Here is an 18,479-nt window from a genome sequence, read left to right as displayed (position 1 = left end):
TGGCGGTGAATAAATGGGTAATAATAGGGGATTAGTGTTAGCCATATTACCCGCTAACACTAAGCCCCGACTTAGTAATGGATACCACTACTTTCACTACTAAGCCTGTAAAGTAAAGACAAAAGACACAATTGAAAAAATTTTTATTCTAAGAAAAACACCCCCACACCTCTCACTAACAATTTTATAAAAACAAAACAAAAAGCCGCTGGTCATAAGTGTAGTCCACCGAATACATACATAGTTCTCAGGATAAAAAGAAAAAAAAAAGGCAGGAGCAGAACACCTATCATTTTGACAGGTGTTCTGCTCCTTACAGTATGCATCTTTACAGGTAACCAATTACAGCCTGTCACCCAGGGGGTTAAAGTGTCACTGTCGTTTTGCAAGACATTTTCCTGCACAGGTTTTGTGTGGTTTTTTTTCCCATGTGGGTGATTTGTAGGATCATATACACACTACCTCTGCTGTACAGGCTGTGCACTTCTAATGTCATGTACCCTATGGGCAAATCTAGTGCAGAATTGGCTGCATCTTCCCCATTCATCTAGGAGGAGGGCACTAAGCCATGTGCATGCTACTGAAACCAAGTCAAACGTCCTGTGTGAACACCTCCTAACGCAGGGTACCCCAACCTGTGGCTCTCCAGCTGAAATACAGTGGTTGTACTTGCAGAACTACAACTTCCAGCATGCCCTGACAGCTGAGGCTGAGGAACACTGCCCTAATGATGAGCAGAAGCTGTTTTTCTCACTATACAGGACTTCATGGTAACAGGAAGCAATAGCCTGCACTCCAGATACCATAGAAGGCTGCACCATACATATACAGCAGCAGCAGTCCGTCCCGTTTCATCTTGTGGAGATCACATTCGTTTTAGGAAAGACAAATAAAATAAACAAACAAACCAAAAGGAAACGCATCCGGAAGTGAAGGGGTTAATGCGGTTCCCAAACCAATCAAGCCACGCCCCCCTGGTCGAAGCCATGCCTCCCCACCCTGCTCGGCAAGCCTTCGCTGTGAGTGTGTCATGCGCATGCGCGCTTCCTCCCCAGCAGTAGCGGGGCCGAGCAGAGTGATCGCACTTCCGGTCTGGTGTCATGGCGTCTTTACGGTGATGGCCGAGGGGAGAGCGCGATAGCGGGGAGGAGGAGAGGAGGGGGCGGCGGGAGGAGGTGGAGGCGGTGGTGGTGGCGGCGGAGGTGGAGGAAGGGGGAAGCGGCGGAGGTGGAATAACCAGCAGCTGTTACGGTTCCTGTCATCATCATCATCACCACATCCCCTCCGGCGGCCTGTGATCCCCGGGAAGAGGAGGAAGGGGGAGACCCCGGGCCGGGGCGATGGCGGCTCACAAGCCGGTGGAATGGGTGCAGGCCGTGGTGAACCGCTTCGAGGAGCAGGTAAATGGGATGAGGACCTGGGTACCGGGAAGAGGGAGGAGGAGGAGGGAAGGAGGGAGGGAGGGTTGCTATGGAGGAAGATGATGGAGGCATGAGGGTCCCGAGCTCCTGCTGGATGGCTCCTCCATGTGTGACACCGGCCCGACCCGACCACCGGAGCCCACAGCAGCTGTGCATCCCCCTGCCCTGTGCACCACAGCTCCCAGCACTGCCCATGGCCTTATGAATAGCTACTGTAGGGCCAGGCTGCTGCCACCTGACAGCCCCCTGCCCTGTGCACCACAGCTCCCAGCACTGCCCATCGCCCTATGTATGGCTACTGTAGGGCCAGGCTGCTGCCACCTGACAGGCCCCTGTACTGTGCACCACAGCTCCCAGCACTGCCCATCCCCTTATGTATGGCTACTGTAGGGCCTGGCTGCTGTCACTGCTGCCACCTGACAGCCCCCTGTACTGTGCACCACAGCTCCCAGCACTGCCCATCCCCTTATGTATGGCTACTGTAGGGCCTGGCTGCTGTCACTGCTGCCACCTGACAGCCCCCTGTACTGTGCACCACAGCTCCCAGCACTGCCCATCCCCTTATGTATGGCTACTGTAGGGCCTGGCTGCTGTCACTGCTGCCACCTGACAGCCCCCTGTACTGTGCACCACAGCTCCCAGCACTACCCATCGCCCTATGTATGGCTACTGCAGGGCCTGACTGCTGCCACCTGACAGCCCCCTGTACTGTGCACCACAGCTCCCAGCACTGCCCATCGCCCTATGTATGCTACTGGAGGGCCTGGCTGCTGTCACTGCTGCCACCTGACAGCCCCCTGTACTGTGCACCACAGCTCCCAGCACTACCCATCGCCCTATGTATGGCTACTGCAGGGCCTGACTGCTGCCACCTGACAGCCCCCTGTACTGTGCACCACAGCTCCCAGCACTGCCCATCCCCTTATGTATGGCTACTGTAGGGCCTGGCTGCTGTCACTGCTGCCACCTGACAGCCCCCTGTACTGTGCACCACAGCTCCCAGAACTGCCCATCGCCCTATGTATGGCTACTGCAGGGCCTGACTGCTGCCACCTGACAGCCCCCTGTACTGTGCACCACAGCTCCCAGCACTGCCCATCCCCTTATGTATGGCTACTGTAGGGCCTGACTGCTGCCACCTGACAGCCCCTTGTACTGTGCACCACAGCTCCCAGCACTGCCTATCCCCTTATGTATGACTACTGCAGGGCCTGGCTGCTGTCACTGCTGCCACCTGACAGCCTGGCCTCAGCAGCTCAATTCTGACACTTGTTTCCTGCTTAGATTTACATTGACTTCTCTGTGACTTGGAGTGTCGTGTAGATAGCGGCCGCCATGTATGTAGACAGTAGCCGCAGGGCTGTCACTGCTTGTGTTTATGGCTGCAGGGTATTGCTGGTTGTTGTAGTTGCAGTCTCATCTGGACACACAGAAGATATATATACATACATACACACACACACACACACGTACACACGTGTGTCTTCCGGGTGGGTTTCCATTGATGTGTACAAGTGCTTATTAGTAGCTCCTGGTCTTCTCTGACCTGCTCCTAGTGTCAGTAGTGTTTCCCAGCCACCTCCCAGGAGTGACGCTATGCCAGTGACCCGTCAGGTCTGGCGGCCAGGAGGATGATGACAATACAATGGGCAATGCTTGTTTCCTGACACCTGTATGGTGGTCTTCTTGCATACGTTAACACGCTGTGATTCTGGAGCTGTCTTATTACTGTTACGTTCATAGTTATAGTATTAGATCCAGCGGCCTATGTATGTACCATCACAGGGGAGCGGAATGCTGCAGGTTTGTGGTGGACTTTACCAATTTCAATAAGTAATAGAAGTCTTAAAGTGACTGTACCACCAGGCTAAAGCTGAAGCACTGGAGGCGGGCCGACCCACCCTTAGTGGGAAGAAACCCCAGCCCATCCATGACGTGACTCCATTAGAATCAAGACAACCCTATCATAGAGTGGCTGGGGTTTTCTCCCACTAAGGGTGGGTCGGCCCGTCTCCAGTGCTTCAGCCTGGGCCTGGTGGTACAGTCACTTTAAGCATTTGGGCCCTGTGTGTACATAGCCTTCGGGTACATTCACACCTAGCGGGTTTCCTGCCGATTTGATGTTGTGTAATTAATTGACTGATCACAGCATCAAATCTGTGTTCGACGTTTTCACTTTCCACTTCTATAACTATAAACCATTAGATCTGCATAAAATACTGTCCGTCCTTTTTAAAGTTATTGCCTCTCTGTGCTACTATATTGGGTGTAATGTCCAGGAGCCGCATTAGGTGGGCACTCACGCAGTAATGTCCCCCTGCTGTACACCACCTGCAAGCCCTCTGTATCTGATACATCACAGCTTTGCCAAGGAGTGGCATCAAGCTTTTCCCATGCACAGTCTGCTTATGTTTTAAGGGTATAAACACACACACTGTATACGCAGCGTATTTACGCAACAGATTAGATCTAAATAACTGAACACAGAATCAAATCTGCTGCAGATCTGCTGCGTATTTACTGCGTATACGGTGTGTGTGTTTGTACCCCTAGGCTGGGTTCACACTACGTATATTTCAGTCAGTATTGTGCTCCTCATATTGCAACCAAAACCAGGAGTGTATTAAAAACACAGAAAGGATCTGTTCACACAATGTTGAAATTGAGTGGATGGCCGCCATATAACAGTAAATAACGGCCATTATTTCAATATAACAGCCGTTGTTTTAAAATAACAGCAAATATTTGCCATTAAATGGCGGCCATCCACTCAATTTCAACATTGTGTGAACAGATCCTTTCTGCGTTTTTTAATCCACTCCTGGTTTATGTTGCAATATGAGGACCACAATACTGACTGAAATATACGTAGTGTGAACCCAGCCTTTAAGTGGATTATTTATGTATCAGATTTGTCAGTCTGAGGCAAGACATGTTTGGTTAGCCCATATCATCCAATGGCAGATCGGCTTTCTTTCCTTGAATTTCTTTAATAAATTGAAAGCCGAGGTTAGTGGCTGAGTGAAAATTGGACAGTCTTTGTGTGGGACAGACGGATAAGTCCGGGTCATGTTTGAAAGGGATTTTGCTGTGCATCCGCAGTGTTTATGCACCAGAAAACCCCCAGCTGAGGATCACTCGTAGATCTCCCATCAATGTCCGTAAAGAATATCAATTCTGTAGTGTTTCCAACACCAAAAAAACCCAGCCTGTGAGATTACACATAGTTAATACGGTTGAAAAAAGACACATGTCCATCACGTTCAACCAAGGAGGGGATGGATACAGGGAAGGGGGATGGGTGATAGGTTCTATACATATGCATTTATATTATTTTGGTCTAAGAACTTGTCTAGGCCAGTTTTGAAGCCCTCTACTGTTTTTGCTGTGACCAGATCTTGTGGTAGACTGTTCCACAGATTCACAGTTCTCATGGTAAAGAAGGCTTGTCGTCTCCGGAGATTGAACCTTTTTTCCTCCAGGCGGAGGCAGTGCCCCTTTGTCCTTTGAGGGGGTTTAACCTGGAACATCTTTTCCTCATATTTCTTGTAGGGGCCATTTATATATTTAAATAAATTAATCATATCTCCCCTTAAATGTCTCTTCTCCAGACTAAACAAATGTAATTCTTTTAATCTCTCCTCATAACTAAGATGCTCCATTCCCCTTATTAGTTTAGTTGCCCGTCTTTGTACCCTCTCCAGCTCTAGAACATCCTTTTTATGAATCGGGTTCCAAAACTGGACGGCATACTCCAGATGAGGCCGCACCAAGGCTTTATAGAGCGGTAATATTATATCCCTGTCCCGTGAGTCCATGCCTGTTTTAATGCATGACAATATCCTGCTGGCCTTAGAAGCAGCTGACTGACATTGTGTGCTGTTCTGTAGTCTATTATCTACAAGTACCACCAGATCCTTCTCCATCAGCGACTCTCCCAGAGTAACTCCCCCTAGGACATATGATGCATGCGGGTTATTAGTACCCAGGTGCATAACTTTACATTTATCCACATTGAACCTCATTTGCCAAGTGGACGCCCAAACACTCAGTGTGTCTAAGTCATCCTGTAACATCTGCACATCCTCCATAGACTGTACTGTACTACAAAGCTTGGTGTCATCTGCAAAGATAGAAACATTGCTGTTAATTCCATTCTCAATATCATTAACCCCTTAACGACCGCGGGCGTATATTTACGCCCTGCGGTCGGTAAGGACGTTCAGAGCGGGGCCGTGCGGCGGCCGCGCTTTGAACCGCGGCGGTCCTGGGTGCCGCTTGTAGCCCGGGACCGCCGGTATTAGCGGGCACGGTCCGATCGCCGTGCCCGCTAATACAGTAATCGGATGCAGCTGTCAAAGTTGACAGCTGCATCCGATTACCGGACGCAGCGTCATCCCTGGTGTCTAGTGGGGAGATCGCTCCTCCGGGATGTTATCCCGGAGGAGCGATCTCCGTAACTGAAGCCGGCCGGGGACCGCTCCAAGATGGCGCCGTCCCCGGCTCGGCACTCGTTTACTTCCGGCTGCAGCAGCCGGAAGTAAACGAGTGCCTATCTCATGGATCTCTGCAGCATATCTATGCTGCAGAGATCTCAATGAGAGATCAGAGCACTTATACTAGAAGTCCCCTAGGGGGGCTTCTAGTATAAGTGTAAAAGTAAAAAAAAAAAAGTGTTGCTATTAATAAAAAGTTCCCTCCCCTAATAAAAGTCAGAATCACCCCCCTTTTCCCAGGTTATTAATAAAAGTAAATAAATAAATAAATAAAACAAACATGTTTGGTATCACCGCGTGCGTAATCGCCCAAACTATTAATTAATCACATTCCTGATCTCGTACGGTAAACTGCGTAAGCGCTAAAAAATCCCAAAGTGCTAAATTGCGCATTTTTGGTCGCATCAAATCCAGAAAAATGTTAATAAAAAGCGATCAAAAAGTCGTATATGTGCAATCAAGGTACCGATAGAAAGAACATGTCATGGCGCAAAAAATGACACCTGACACAGCCCTATAGACCAAAGGATAAAAGCGCTATAAGCCTGGGAATGGAGCGATTTTAAGGAACGTATATTTGTAAACAATGGTTTGAATTTTTTACAGGCCATCAGATACAAGAAAAGTTATACATGTTACATATCGTTTTAATCGTAACGACTTGTGGAACATATATAACAAGTCAGTTTTACCCCAGGGCGAACGGTGTAAAAACACACATCCACTAAAAACACAAAATGTGTTTTTTTTTTCAATTTCACCACACATTGAATTTTTTCCTGCTTTTGCAGTGTACTTTATGCAAAAATTCAGCCTGTCATTGCAAAGTACAATTAGTGGCGCAAAAAATAAGGGGTCATGTGGGTTTCTAGGTGAAAAAATGCAACTGCTATGGCCTTTTATGCACAAGGAGGAAAAAACTAAATCGCAAAAATAAAAATTGCCCCGGTCCTTAAAGGGCTAATAAACAAGTTAAACAGAAGAGGGCCCAGTACTGACCCTTGGGGTACACCACTTATTACCGGGGACCATTCGGAGTAGGAATCATTGACCACCACTCTCTGGGTACGATTATTAAGCCAGTTTTCAATCCAGTTACACATTAAACTTTCCAAACCGATAGACTTTAACTTACCCATCAGACGTCCATGAGGAACTGTGTCAAACGCTTTAGCAAAATCCAGGTACACGATATCCACAGCTGCGCCCCCATCCAGGCTTCTACTCACCCCTTCATAGAAACATATCAGGTTGGTTTCACAGCTTCTGTCCTTAGTAAAACCATGCTGGTTATCACTTATAATACTATTAGCCACTACATATTCCTGGATGTAGTCCCTTATAAGCCCCTCAAATAGTTTCCCCACAATGGACTTTAAGCTTACAGGTCTATAGTTACCTGGGGAAGTTCGAGAGCCCTTTTTGAAAATCGGCACTACATTTGCCTTATGCCAGTCCCTCGGAACAATACCAGTAAGCAAAGAATCAATGAATATTTCATACAAGGGTAGAGAAATTACAGAACTGAGTTCCCTAAGAACTCTGGGGTGTAATCCATCAGGCCCTGGAGCTTTGGCTACATTGAGTTTATTTAATTTATCTTGGACCATATCTATAGTAAACCAGTTCAGTACATTACATGTGTTCGCAGCACTGGCCCCACCAGCCTCAGTACTGGCCCCACCCACCACAGCTCCATCCTCTTTTGTATATACAGAACTGAAGAACCCATTAAGTAACTCAGCCTTCTCCTGATCCCCAGTTATTAACTCCCCGTCACCATTATTTAGGGGTCCTACATGCTCTGACCTTGGTTTTTTTGCATTAATATATTTGAAGAATTTTTGGGGGTTTCTTTTGCTATCTATAGCTACCTGCCTTTCATTGTGAATTTTTGCTGCTTTTATTACATTTTTACAGGTTTTGTTGACTTCTTTGTAATGTTTAAAGGCTAAAGCTGACCCCTCTGATTTGGATTTTTTGAATGCCCCTTTTTTCTCATTTATAGCCCTTCTAACCTCGGTTGTAAGCCGTGTGGGATTTGATTTTAACAGTTTATATTTGTTACCCATAGGAATATATTTGGCAGTACAGTTATTTAACCCCTTAGCGACCCATGACGTATCTGATACGTCATGGCGCCGCGGGGGGTGTTCAGAGCGGGGTCCCGCCGGGACCCCGCTCTGAACGGCGCTGATCCCGGCTGACACGTACAGCCGGGCAGTGCCTCTGTTAGCCGGCGCGGGTCCCGTTGCCGCGCCGGCTAATTAAGCACTTCAATGCAGCTGTCAAACCTGACAGCTGCATTGAAGTGCTTTATGCACAACATCCCTGGTGTCTAGTGGGTCGGATCTCCCCCCCGCGATGCGATCGCGGGGGGGAGATCCGTTCTTCTGCCAGTGCCGGGCCTCAGCGTCGGAATGACGCTGATCCCGACTCGGCAGTAGATTGCTATGGCCTGCAGCAGGCCATAGTAATCTATGACCGATCTCATGGATCTTTGCTGTGTATATACACAGCATTGATCTCTATGAGAGATCAGTGCTATGTATATACAAGCCCCCCAGGGGGGCTTCTAGTCCATGTAAAAAAAAAAGTAAAAAAGTGTTTTTATTAATAAAAAATCCCCTCCCCTAATAAAAGTCCAAATCACCCCCCTTTTCCCATTTTATAAATATAAATAAATAAATAAATAAGCATATTTAGTATCGCCGCACGCGTAATCGCCTGAACTATTAATTAATCACATTCCTGATCTCGCACGGTAAACGGCGTAAGCGCAAAAAAATCCCAAAGTGCAAAATTGCGCATTTTTGGTCGCATCAAATCCAGAAAAAATGTAATAAAAAGCGATCAAAAAGTCGTATATGCGCAATCAAGGTACCGGTAGAAAGAACGCATCATGGCGCAAAAACTGACACCTCACACAGCCCCATAGACTAAAGGATAAAAGCGCTATAAGCCTGGGAATGGAGCGATTTTAAGTGACATATATTTGTTAACAATGGTTTGAATTTTTTACAGGCCATCCGATACAATATAAGTTATACATGTTATATATCATAGTAATCGTAACGAATTGAGGAACATGCATAACAAGTCAGTTTTACCATAGGGCGAACGGCGTAAATGCAAAACTCCCCGAAATCAAAACAAATTTGTTTTTTTTTCAATTTGACAGCGCAAATGATTTTTTTCCGGTTTCACAACATATTTTATGGAAAAATTATGCCTGTCATTGCAAAGTACAATTGGTTTCGCAAAAAATAAGCACTCATATAAGTCTCTAGGTGAAAAAATGCAAGCGCTATGGACTTTTAAACATAAAATGGAAAAAGCAAAAGCGCAAAAACGAAAATTGGCTTGGACCTTAAGGGGTTAATGTGGATTTGAAGATTTCCCATTTATTAGCTGTATCAGTATGCGACAGCAGCCGCTCCCAGTCTATGCCCTGAAGTTCAGCCCTTAACCCAGGAAAATTGGCACTTTTAAAATTAAGAGTTTTTGCCCTCCCAACATGTTTTTCTTTTCTACACTTTAAGCTAAAATTCACTATATTGTGGTCACTATTCCCCAGGTGTTCATGGACAGTGACATCCCCAACCAGCTCAGCGTTGTTAGAAATAACCAGATCCAACAAGGCATCACTTCTAGTTGGCTCCTCCACAAACTGGCCCAGAAAATTGTCCTGCAGGAGGTTAAGAAATTCCCTCCCCTTTGTGGTTTTAGCTGAACCGTGACCCCAATCTATATCTGGGTAGTTGAGGTCCCCCATTACCACTACTGTCCCCTCCCGGGCAGCCCGCTCTATTTGTCTATTCAACTGGCCATCTACCTCCTCAGTAATGTTGGGGGGTCTATAGATTACACCAAGAATAATTTTTTCACTCTTTACCTCCTTCTGTAGTTCTACCCACAATGCTTCCACATCATCACAGTCATCGCCCACTATTGCATCTTTTACACTCACTTTAATATCATTTCTGACATACAGACATACTCCTCCTCCCCTTCTGCCCACCCGGTAGTGATGTCACGATACTAGAATTTTGAGTTCGATACCAATACTTAATTTTTTATTTCGATACTCGATACCAATTCGATACCCAAGTATGAGAAAAAGCTACACCCCCAACTGTTTTTATGCTGTTATGGTCTTCAGGTCTGCACTATTATGGTGACATCAGGTTATGGGCTTTTTATTTTATTTTACTATCTTAGAAATAGTTTACATTTTTTTTTTTAAATAAAAGAGCTTAAAAGTTGTCCTACTCTGACTACTGTGACTACTCTAACCTTTCATGTTTTGCCCTGTATGGCTGTGGTGTGCGGGATTATTTTCTGCACTGTGATCTGCAGTTTTATTTGGTATCTTGTTTGTATATATGTGACCTTTTGATCACTTAATGAATTTTTTTGGGGGGTGTGATGTGACCAAAAATCATAGTAAAAATATAGTAACCTATATGTAGCTATCCCTCTCGTAGGTAGCCCACAGAGTAGTCAGCTCCCTGTAGTAAGCACCCCCTCTATAGTCAATCCCCCTGTAGTGCTGCAGACTGGAGAGGTGATTCTGCTGAGGGTTGTAGTACATCAGACAGGAAGTATTCACAATGCTGGGAGTGTTGGTGCTTGTAATATTCTGTTAGTTAAGATCCAGATGTCTACAGGTTAGTGTGCCCCAAACAGGAAACATTATGGTGGGAATGTTAGTGTCCCAAGCAGGACTGATTATCTGCTGAGACTTGTGGTGCCCCCAGCAGAGGAGACCCCTTTAATAACAAGTCAGATAGAAGAGGTTAAAAAAAAGAGAAAAAGAAGAACAAAATGAAATGTAATTAAAATAGCTTCATTAAGCCGGCTAATGGTGCGTTTACACAGACAGATTTATCTGACAGATTTTTGAAGCCAAAGCCAGAAACAGACTATAAACAGGAGACGGGTCATAAAGGAAAGATTAAGATTTCTCCTCTTTTCAAATCCATTCCTGGCTTTGGCTTCCAGAATCTGTCAGATAAATCTCTCTGTGTGCAAGCACCATTACAAAAGAAATGATAAAAGCAATTAAAATGGTATGAACGGCAGCAGCCTTATAATGCAGGCTGCGCTACACTACTACAAGTCTTGCCACATGCAAGCCTTTACCTAAGAGGACGATAGAGCAAATCGTCAGAAAATGCATAATGGTATATAACAAAAAAATTCAAATGATATCACATGCAATACTGACAAAATACCACCTGCTAAGTCTATGTCCCCATGTAGTAGTGGAGGAAAAAACTGCACGGGTATCGCCACCACGTCCTGACGAAGCCATAATATGGTGGCGATACCCTAGAGTTTTCTCCTCCACTACTACATGGGGACATAGACTTAGCAGGTGGTATTTTGTCAGTATTGCATGTGATATCATTTGAATTTTTTTGCGGGACCCTGGTGTGTGTGTGTCCGAGGGTCATCACTACAACAAGACTGTCCCTCCACCCGCGAACCCCCTCACCCTGCGGCAGGCTGCAGTCATTAGCGGAGGGGATCTGCTACACATAGTAGCCGACCCCCACTGCTTCTGGAACGGGTCAGATGCTGCTGTCAGTGGGACAGCGTCAGCTACAGCTACATAGGCGGCACATGCGATCGCTATGTGCCGGCTATAGCTTATCACTGCTGTGAGCGGAGGGAGGGGAGGGACGGAGGAGGTGACACCAGGGGGCAGCACCCAGAGAACATGGCCAGCGCTCAGTTAGCCGCCGGCCATGTTCTCTGCTTTCGATACCAGGAAATCCTGGTACCGAACCGTATTTTTGCCCGAAATATCGATAGTAGTATCGATATTTCGGTGCATCGTGCATCCCTACCACCCGGTCCCTTCTGAACAACGCAAATCCCTGAATATTGACAGCCCAGTCATGTGAGGAGTCCAGCCATGTCTCAGTCACACCAACCACATCAATGGACTCCTCCAGAACCAAGGCCTCTACTCCCCCATCTTGCTGGCTAGACTTCTGGCATTAGTAACCATACACTTTATATTACCATTGAGTTTAACCGCTACATTATAAGAACTAGGATTTATTACTGTGCTGTGGCTACAATCATCCCCACTGCTCATCCGCAACATATGGATCTCCCTATGCACTGGTCTTATCCTCCCCTCACAGGACCCTCCTCCTCCCACCTCAATGTTCTGTCCTCTCTCTAACCTATCCGCCACTATATTACACACTACATTGTCCTCCCTCCACATCCCTAGTTTAAAAACCTCTCCACCCCTTCTAGGATTCTGGCATGATGGCAGGGCGATGCTCAGTGTCCCTCCAGTGCCCTGTGTCCCTCAGTGTCCCCCTGCCATCGTCCTCTCCAGCAGCCACATCCCGCACAGCTCTGGGAGTCAGCTCATGACATCACCATGTTATCCAGGAAGTGAAGCCTTGATGCAGTAGTAAGTGCAGGGAAAAAAAGCACTTTATAAGCATTTCCCATAATAAGTGTATATTGTGGATTTGTATAACTTTTGGGGGGCAATACAATACTTTAATAAAAAAAAAATTGCTGGATTTCCCCTTTAACAGAACTTGCAGGCATCCTCAAACACTATGTTCATGGTGTATGAGTCCATAATACTTGCCCCCCAGAGGCAGTCTCCCTGTAGTTGACCACCTCTGTAGTCTGATCCCCTGTAGGTAACACCTCCCCCCCCCCCCCCCCCCCATCCCACGTAGGTAATCCCCCATCCACCATAATTCTCCCCTTTTAGGCAGTTTGGGCAAGTCCACGTGCCATGTAGGCAATTGCCCCTATTTAGGTAATTCGCCAGTAGTAAACCCCCTCCCCTGTAGGCAATCACCCCTGTAATAAGACTCTTCCTCTGTAGGTAACACCCCCACTGTAGAAAGCCCCCCTCCTGGAAATTTGTCTTGCAAGTAATCTCCTCTTTGTAAAAGGAAAAAACAAAATAACAAATGAAGCAAGAGCATGAATGTTGGCTCCTGCGCTATGTCCTCTACACAGTCTCGTTCCACGCGTTTTTTTTGTGTGTGTGTATAAAGGACAGCAAAGAAAAAAATCTAATTTGCAATTTTTCAAATGTTGAAAGAGTTATGGCACTCCCCTGATTCAGTGTCATTTTTAACACTTTATTTCGATTAACATCCCGCTGTGAATATGTGCTTTAACCCCTCGCTGTCCGCAGCCCCGCTGCCGCATTAGCCCATCCTCGGCCGCATCCCCCCATCCCCTGCCGCATCCAGCGGCCCGCCGCCGAGAGCATAGAGTACCTGTTCAGCGGCGCGGCTGCAGTGAGGCTCCCGGCTCCGGTCCCGCTAATGAGCGGGCTGCTGGATGCGGCGGGGGATGGGGGGATGCGGCCAAGGATGGGCTAATGCGGCGGCGGGGCTGTGGACAGCAAGGGGTTAAAGCACATATTCACAGCGTGATGTTAATCCCGCTGCGAATATGTGCTATCATAGGGGTGAATGGTACCAGATCCGCAGCGGTTCTCGCTTCGAATCCGCAGAAGTGAGATCCGCTGTGGATCCGGTAGGTGTGAAGGCACCCTTAGAAGTTATTTACTGTCCACAGGATAGCGTATAAATAAGCTGATGAATAGGGTCCAACTGCTGGGACACCCACTGATCCTGAGAATGAGGACAAAACTGTTTCTGGATTAATTGATAATGGTGTGGGCCGTGCATTAATTTTTTAATGTTGTGGACTTTGCAGACTTCCGTGCTAGGATAGAGGATAAGTTCTTCAGACCGGCAGAACTTTTTGACCAATTTACCTGGCCAATTTCAAAAAGGCTGTGTTCTCACATGTATGCGCTTGAAACCAGGACTGTGGAGTCTGTAAGCCGCAGCTCCGACTCCTGACTCCTGCTCCTTCATAAATGGCCGGTCATATACCAGGGGAGTTATTTATCACACTGGTTCAGCAGCTTCTCCCTAATGTCCTACATGATCCTGGGGCGACTTCTGAGGGAATAAGGAAAGATATAAAGCAGCTTGTCCTGTGTTTGCAGTGGATTCAGCCAGTCTCCAGCCTCCATGTCCTGAACAACTCAGAACTAGACTAGATGGAGCAGGTGGTCTTTTCCTGCTGACAGTCTTCTATATTTCTAACTAAATATTCACCATACAAGAAACACTGCTAACAATGCCAGACCCCTGTAATATAGAGGTCAGCCATAGTGATATAGAAGGTCACACAGTGATATAGAAGGTCACTGTGGGGGCACGCAATAGCATGCACACCCACACAGCCTGCTGCAGCCATAGCGCACACACACACACAGCCTGCTGCAGCAATAGCGTGCACCACACACACACAGCTTGCTGCAGCCGTAGCACACACAGCCTACTGCAGCCATAGCACGCACACACACACACACACACACAGCTGCAGCCATAGAACACTGAAGAAAAACACACAATCTTCTCCCAGAGGGAAAACACCACACTGAGGACAGAGGTTACAGCTACGCTACTTATGTCTTCTCCTCCTCCTCTATATCACAGGATATCTTCGTATTACACTGCTGTTCATATACAATTATCCAGCATCCAGGAAAAGAACAGCACAGATCTCCCCCCCACACAATGGACTCTTCCAGCTCAGAAACAAACTGCCAAATAGTGACCGACAACTTTTCCATGACCCCCCTTCTGTAATAGGGCCAGTGTCCTAGTAGAATGTTGCTCATAATATATATTCATGAGCAAAACTTGTAAAGTTCATATTAAAATTCAATTCTACATTAAAGATTTTTTAGAGCTGGAGTCGGAGTCAGTACATTTTTTTTCCAACTCCGACTCTAGCAAAAACTAGCTCCAACTCTGACTCCACGACTCCGACTTCACAGCCCTGCTTGAAACCACAAACCCATTGTTGTCCATGAAGATGACATTAGGCCAGTGTTGCTCAGACACAATTCCTGGATTAATGATGTTGTTAAAGTAGTATGGGCTTTTCACTGTATCATTCACAAAGTGTATGGGAGTTCGGTATTGACTAGACACACCTACCTGTCCATATTGAAACATCACCATCACCACAAGATAGCAGTGGCTGATGCATAGCGTTTGTAACATCATTGGCGGCCATCATTTCTGCTCAACGTTAATCAACTTTTTTCAGTGAACAGCAATGGGTCCCACTGGTCCCCTCACCCAGTGTAAAAGGTATAAGCTATCCATCAGCCGCATTTAGTGGTGGTGTTACAGGACCAGAATAAGGTTAGAAATTCCATCCATGTGTTGCCGATATGCTATAGCACATTTCCCCTTATCTACGATATTCTAGTTGTAGTGGTTACGGATTTTGGTGTGGAAACACTGCTGAGCTGTAGAAATATTAGCATTCCCCGATTTTTGATTCCTAGAGGACAGATAGTGAAGGTGTTTTTGAAAGGAAGCCATATTTTTCTAATCCCGGATAACACTTTTAGGCCCCGTTCCCACTGAGCAAAGCTAGCGGAATTGTCCACCGTGGAATGCCGTTAGCCTCCTGCTCATAATGGGAGTCTATGGGAGGTGCGCGCTCCTGCTCTGTCCGTGCTGAAGAATGAACATGTTCATTCTTCAGCGCGGACAGGGCAGGAGCGCACGCCTCCCATAGACTCCCATTATTAGCGGGAGGCTAACGGCATTCCGACGTGGAATTCCGCTAGTTTTGCTCAGTGGGAACGGGGCCTTAGGCTATGTTCCCACTCAATATTTTTGCTCAGTATTTTGCAACCAAAACCAGGATTGGATTGAAAACACAGGCTATGTTCACATGCTGTTGAAATTGAGTGGATGGGTGTCCCACCCAGGCTGTAAATTAGGCCATAGGTATAAGAAGAATTCAGCGGTGGTAATAATGTCCACAAAAAAAACAGATCTGCAATTCTAGCTAGTGTTGTCATTTTTACCATTACCTCTTTTTTACTTTGCACTTTTATGGATCCGCAAAAAATGCGGATGGACTACAGGAGAATATACTGAGGTGTGAATGAGGCCTAAGGCTACATTCAAGTGTTCCGTAAATTTATCCATAGTTGCAGATCTGTAGTTATGGAAAAAATTAGGGTCCACTGATTTCTGTTGGGCTGCTCACACTGTCCGTAGTTTTTTGGGTCTGTAATCTAGTCTTTTATGGATCTTCAAAAGTTATTGATAAGCCCTATGGGATGTAATTGAGGTATGGATTCACCCATAGAAGTCTATGTAGGCCTCTGTAAGTTGCAGATTTTATCTTAGTAGTGTCTGTAACATTCGAAGAAATTAAGGATCACTTTATTTAACTATCACCTCCCAATTTTTTTTTGTACTTGTGCATAAAAAATACGTATTACAGATGCACTACAGCCAATTTTCTTTTCCAAGGACAATGATTTTGGATATAATATACAGTCATGAAAAACTTCAGAATGTGTAAATGTAGCCTTAAAGAGTCACTGTCGTATTTTTTTTTTTTTGCAGAAATCAATAGTCCAGGAGATTTTAAGAAACTTTGTAATTGGGTTTATTAGCCAAATATGCCATTATCTGCATTTAAAAATCCTTTTCCCATGTCCCCCCTCCCTCCCTCCTCTTTTCCATCCACTGCAAAAAATCAGGAAATTGTGACTTGTTGAATCAGACGTACCCAGTCTGTTCTGGGGAGGGGGGAGGGGGGAGGAGGGAGGAGGGAGGAGGGAGTTAGCCGACAGCAGAAATCAGATAACTTTTACAGGCGCGAAGGATTACAGAGGATTACAGGCACAAAGATGGGTGACAGCTGTAATCAGAGCTCAGAGAGGTCAGTGGTGACTGTCAGAGGAGATAGAGCGTGAGGTATTTGTAGATTAACTCTTTGTTGTCCTGTTTTGGTCTTTTATTTAGTTCTCTCCATAGGAGAACAATGAAGACAAGGGGGAGAGCTTCAAACTGCTTTTTCATGAGTAGTAAAAACTGCTGGCAAGTTAGATTTTTTTTTTCTCTTCATTTTTAACGCCAACCCACCCACACACACACACACACACACACACACACACACACTTATTTGTGTCTGAAGGAAGTAATTTCTCTGTAATGCTCTCCTGGCAATCAGATGATTCCTAATTTCAGGCTTAGGGCAGCTTCACACCCAACGGTTCACAGTGGAAATCTCGCTGTGAGATCCATTACAATCCAAGGTCTTGTCAGGTCTTGTCAGGCAAATCTTTCAGACACTTGTATGTAAATAACCCGCCCCCTTAACCCATACAGTGCCGGCGCATACATCACCCGTCCTCCATCCGGCTTGCTGCACGGGGTCCCGGCTTCCTGCTCTCCCAATGATTGGCTGAGCAGGAGAGCAGAAAGTCGGGACCCTGTGCAGCAAGGAGGGGTGATGTATGCTCTAGCAGCATGTAGGTTAATGGGGCACGTGATTTACATACTTACAATGGTCTGAAAGATCCACTACAAGTGTTTATTCACATAGGAACTCACAGGACCTTGGATCGTAACGGATGTCGCTGCAAAACTCGCAGTAAGATTTCTGCTGCAATCCGTTGTGCGTGAAGTCAGCCATGCTGATACTAACAGTTCTTTCCATACTTGTTATTATCTATTCAGTCTCTTTCCCCCATTCTCAGCTGCTGCTGTTTTTTGCTGAAAACACAAAAATCTGTATGTAAGCCTTTCTCTATCTCCCCCTCCCCTCCTGAGATAGCTGATATTAGACCCTGGCTGGCTTTATCTGCAACATTGTAGCTTCTTTGTAATGCTGGGAGGTAGGGATGGTCCAAACCGAGTTCGTACGGACTTCGTATGAACCCGAACCATCCGCAATGATTACCGCTGTCTGCCCGCTCCGTGCAGCGGGCGGATACAGCGGGAGGAACGCCTGGAAAACTGGGATACAGCCATAGGCAGGCAGACAGCCATAGCGGGCAGACAGCAGTAATCCGATGCCGAGCGTTCGGGTTCAGCCGAATCCAAACCTCGGCGGGTTCGGACCATCCCTACTGGGAGGATTAATCACAGCGAGTTCATTAGCAACTTGACCTCAGAAAAACCCTCCAAGCAGTACAAAGAAGCTACAGAGTTGCAAAATAAAGATTTCCAGGGACTTGTTTACATCAACTGTCTCAGAAGGGAGGGGGAAGGAGACAGAGAGAGGCTCACAGCATAAAGCAGCAGCTCAGAACTGGGAGAAGGAGACTAAATGGATAATAACAAGTTAGTCTCATGGGCGGCAGACTGGAATTTCAGCTGGTGTAAGAGTGGATACTTTGCCAGTCCCTCAACACTGCAAGCCCCATAAAATGTATTCCTGCTTTATACTTATTATGGTGCTGATACCCTTTCTTATATGGCCACTGTAGGATTTATTTTCATTCTACACTTGCGTGCAGCCTATGTGATTCTCCTCTGTAGGATGCCTTGTGTCTGCTATCCTCTTTCTACAGTCTGTTAGCTCCTCGCCAGCAGGAAACAAAGGATTATACAGTGGGAGCTGTGTGAAAGCTGCTATTCAGAGGTCAGAGAGGTCAGATGAGAGCGCCTGGTGATGTAGCTGTAAATTAACTCTTTGTTGTTTTGGTGCCTCATATTCCTCC

The 18,479-nt window shown here is 46.3% G+C and overlaps 1 protein-coding gene across 7 annotated transcripts in view; it reads left to right on the top strand.

Moving 5' to 3' along the window:
- The first annotated feature begins 1,212 nt into the window (after positions 1 to 1,212).
- Positions 1,213 to 18,479, top strand: part of NF1 (neurofibromin 1) — a 144,501-nt gene continuing 127,234 nt past the window's right edge. For all 7 annotated transcript variants that reach the window (XM_069971123.1, XM_069971120.1, XM_069971119.1 and 4 more), the window contains exon 1: positions 1,213 to 1,400. In XM_069971123.1, coding sequence (XP_069827224.1) covers positions 1,341 to 1,400 — 60 coding nt within the window. In that variant the 5' untranslated portion in view covers positions 1,213 to 1,340. The remainder of the gene's footprint in view (positions 1,401 to 18,479) is intronic.

The sequence above is a fragment of the Dendropsophus ebraccatus genome, chromosome 5 (genome assembly GCF_027789765.1).
Source record: "Dendropsophus ebraccatus isolate aDenEbr1 chromosome 5, aDenEbr1.pat, whole genome shotgun sequence".
In the NCBI taxonomy this organism is placed as follows: domain Eukaryota; kingdom Metazoa; phylum Chordata; class Amphibia; order Anura; family Hylidae; genus Dendropsophus; species Dendropsophus ebraccatus.
Note: the sequence above shows the minus strand (reverse complement) of the source record. Positions and strands in the feature narration are given on the sequence as shown.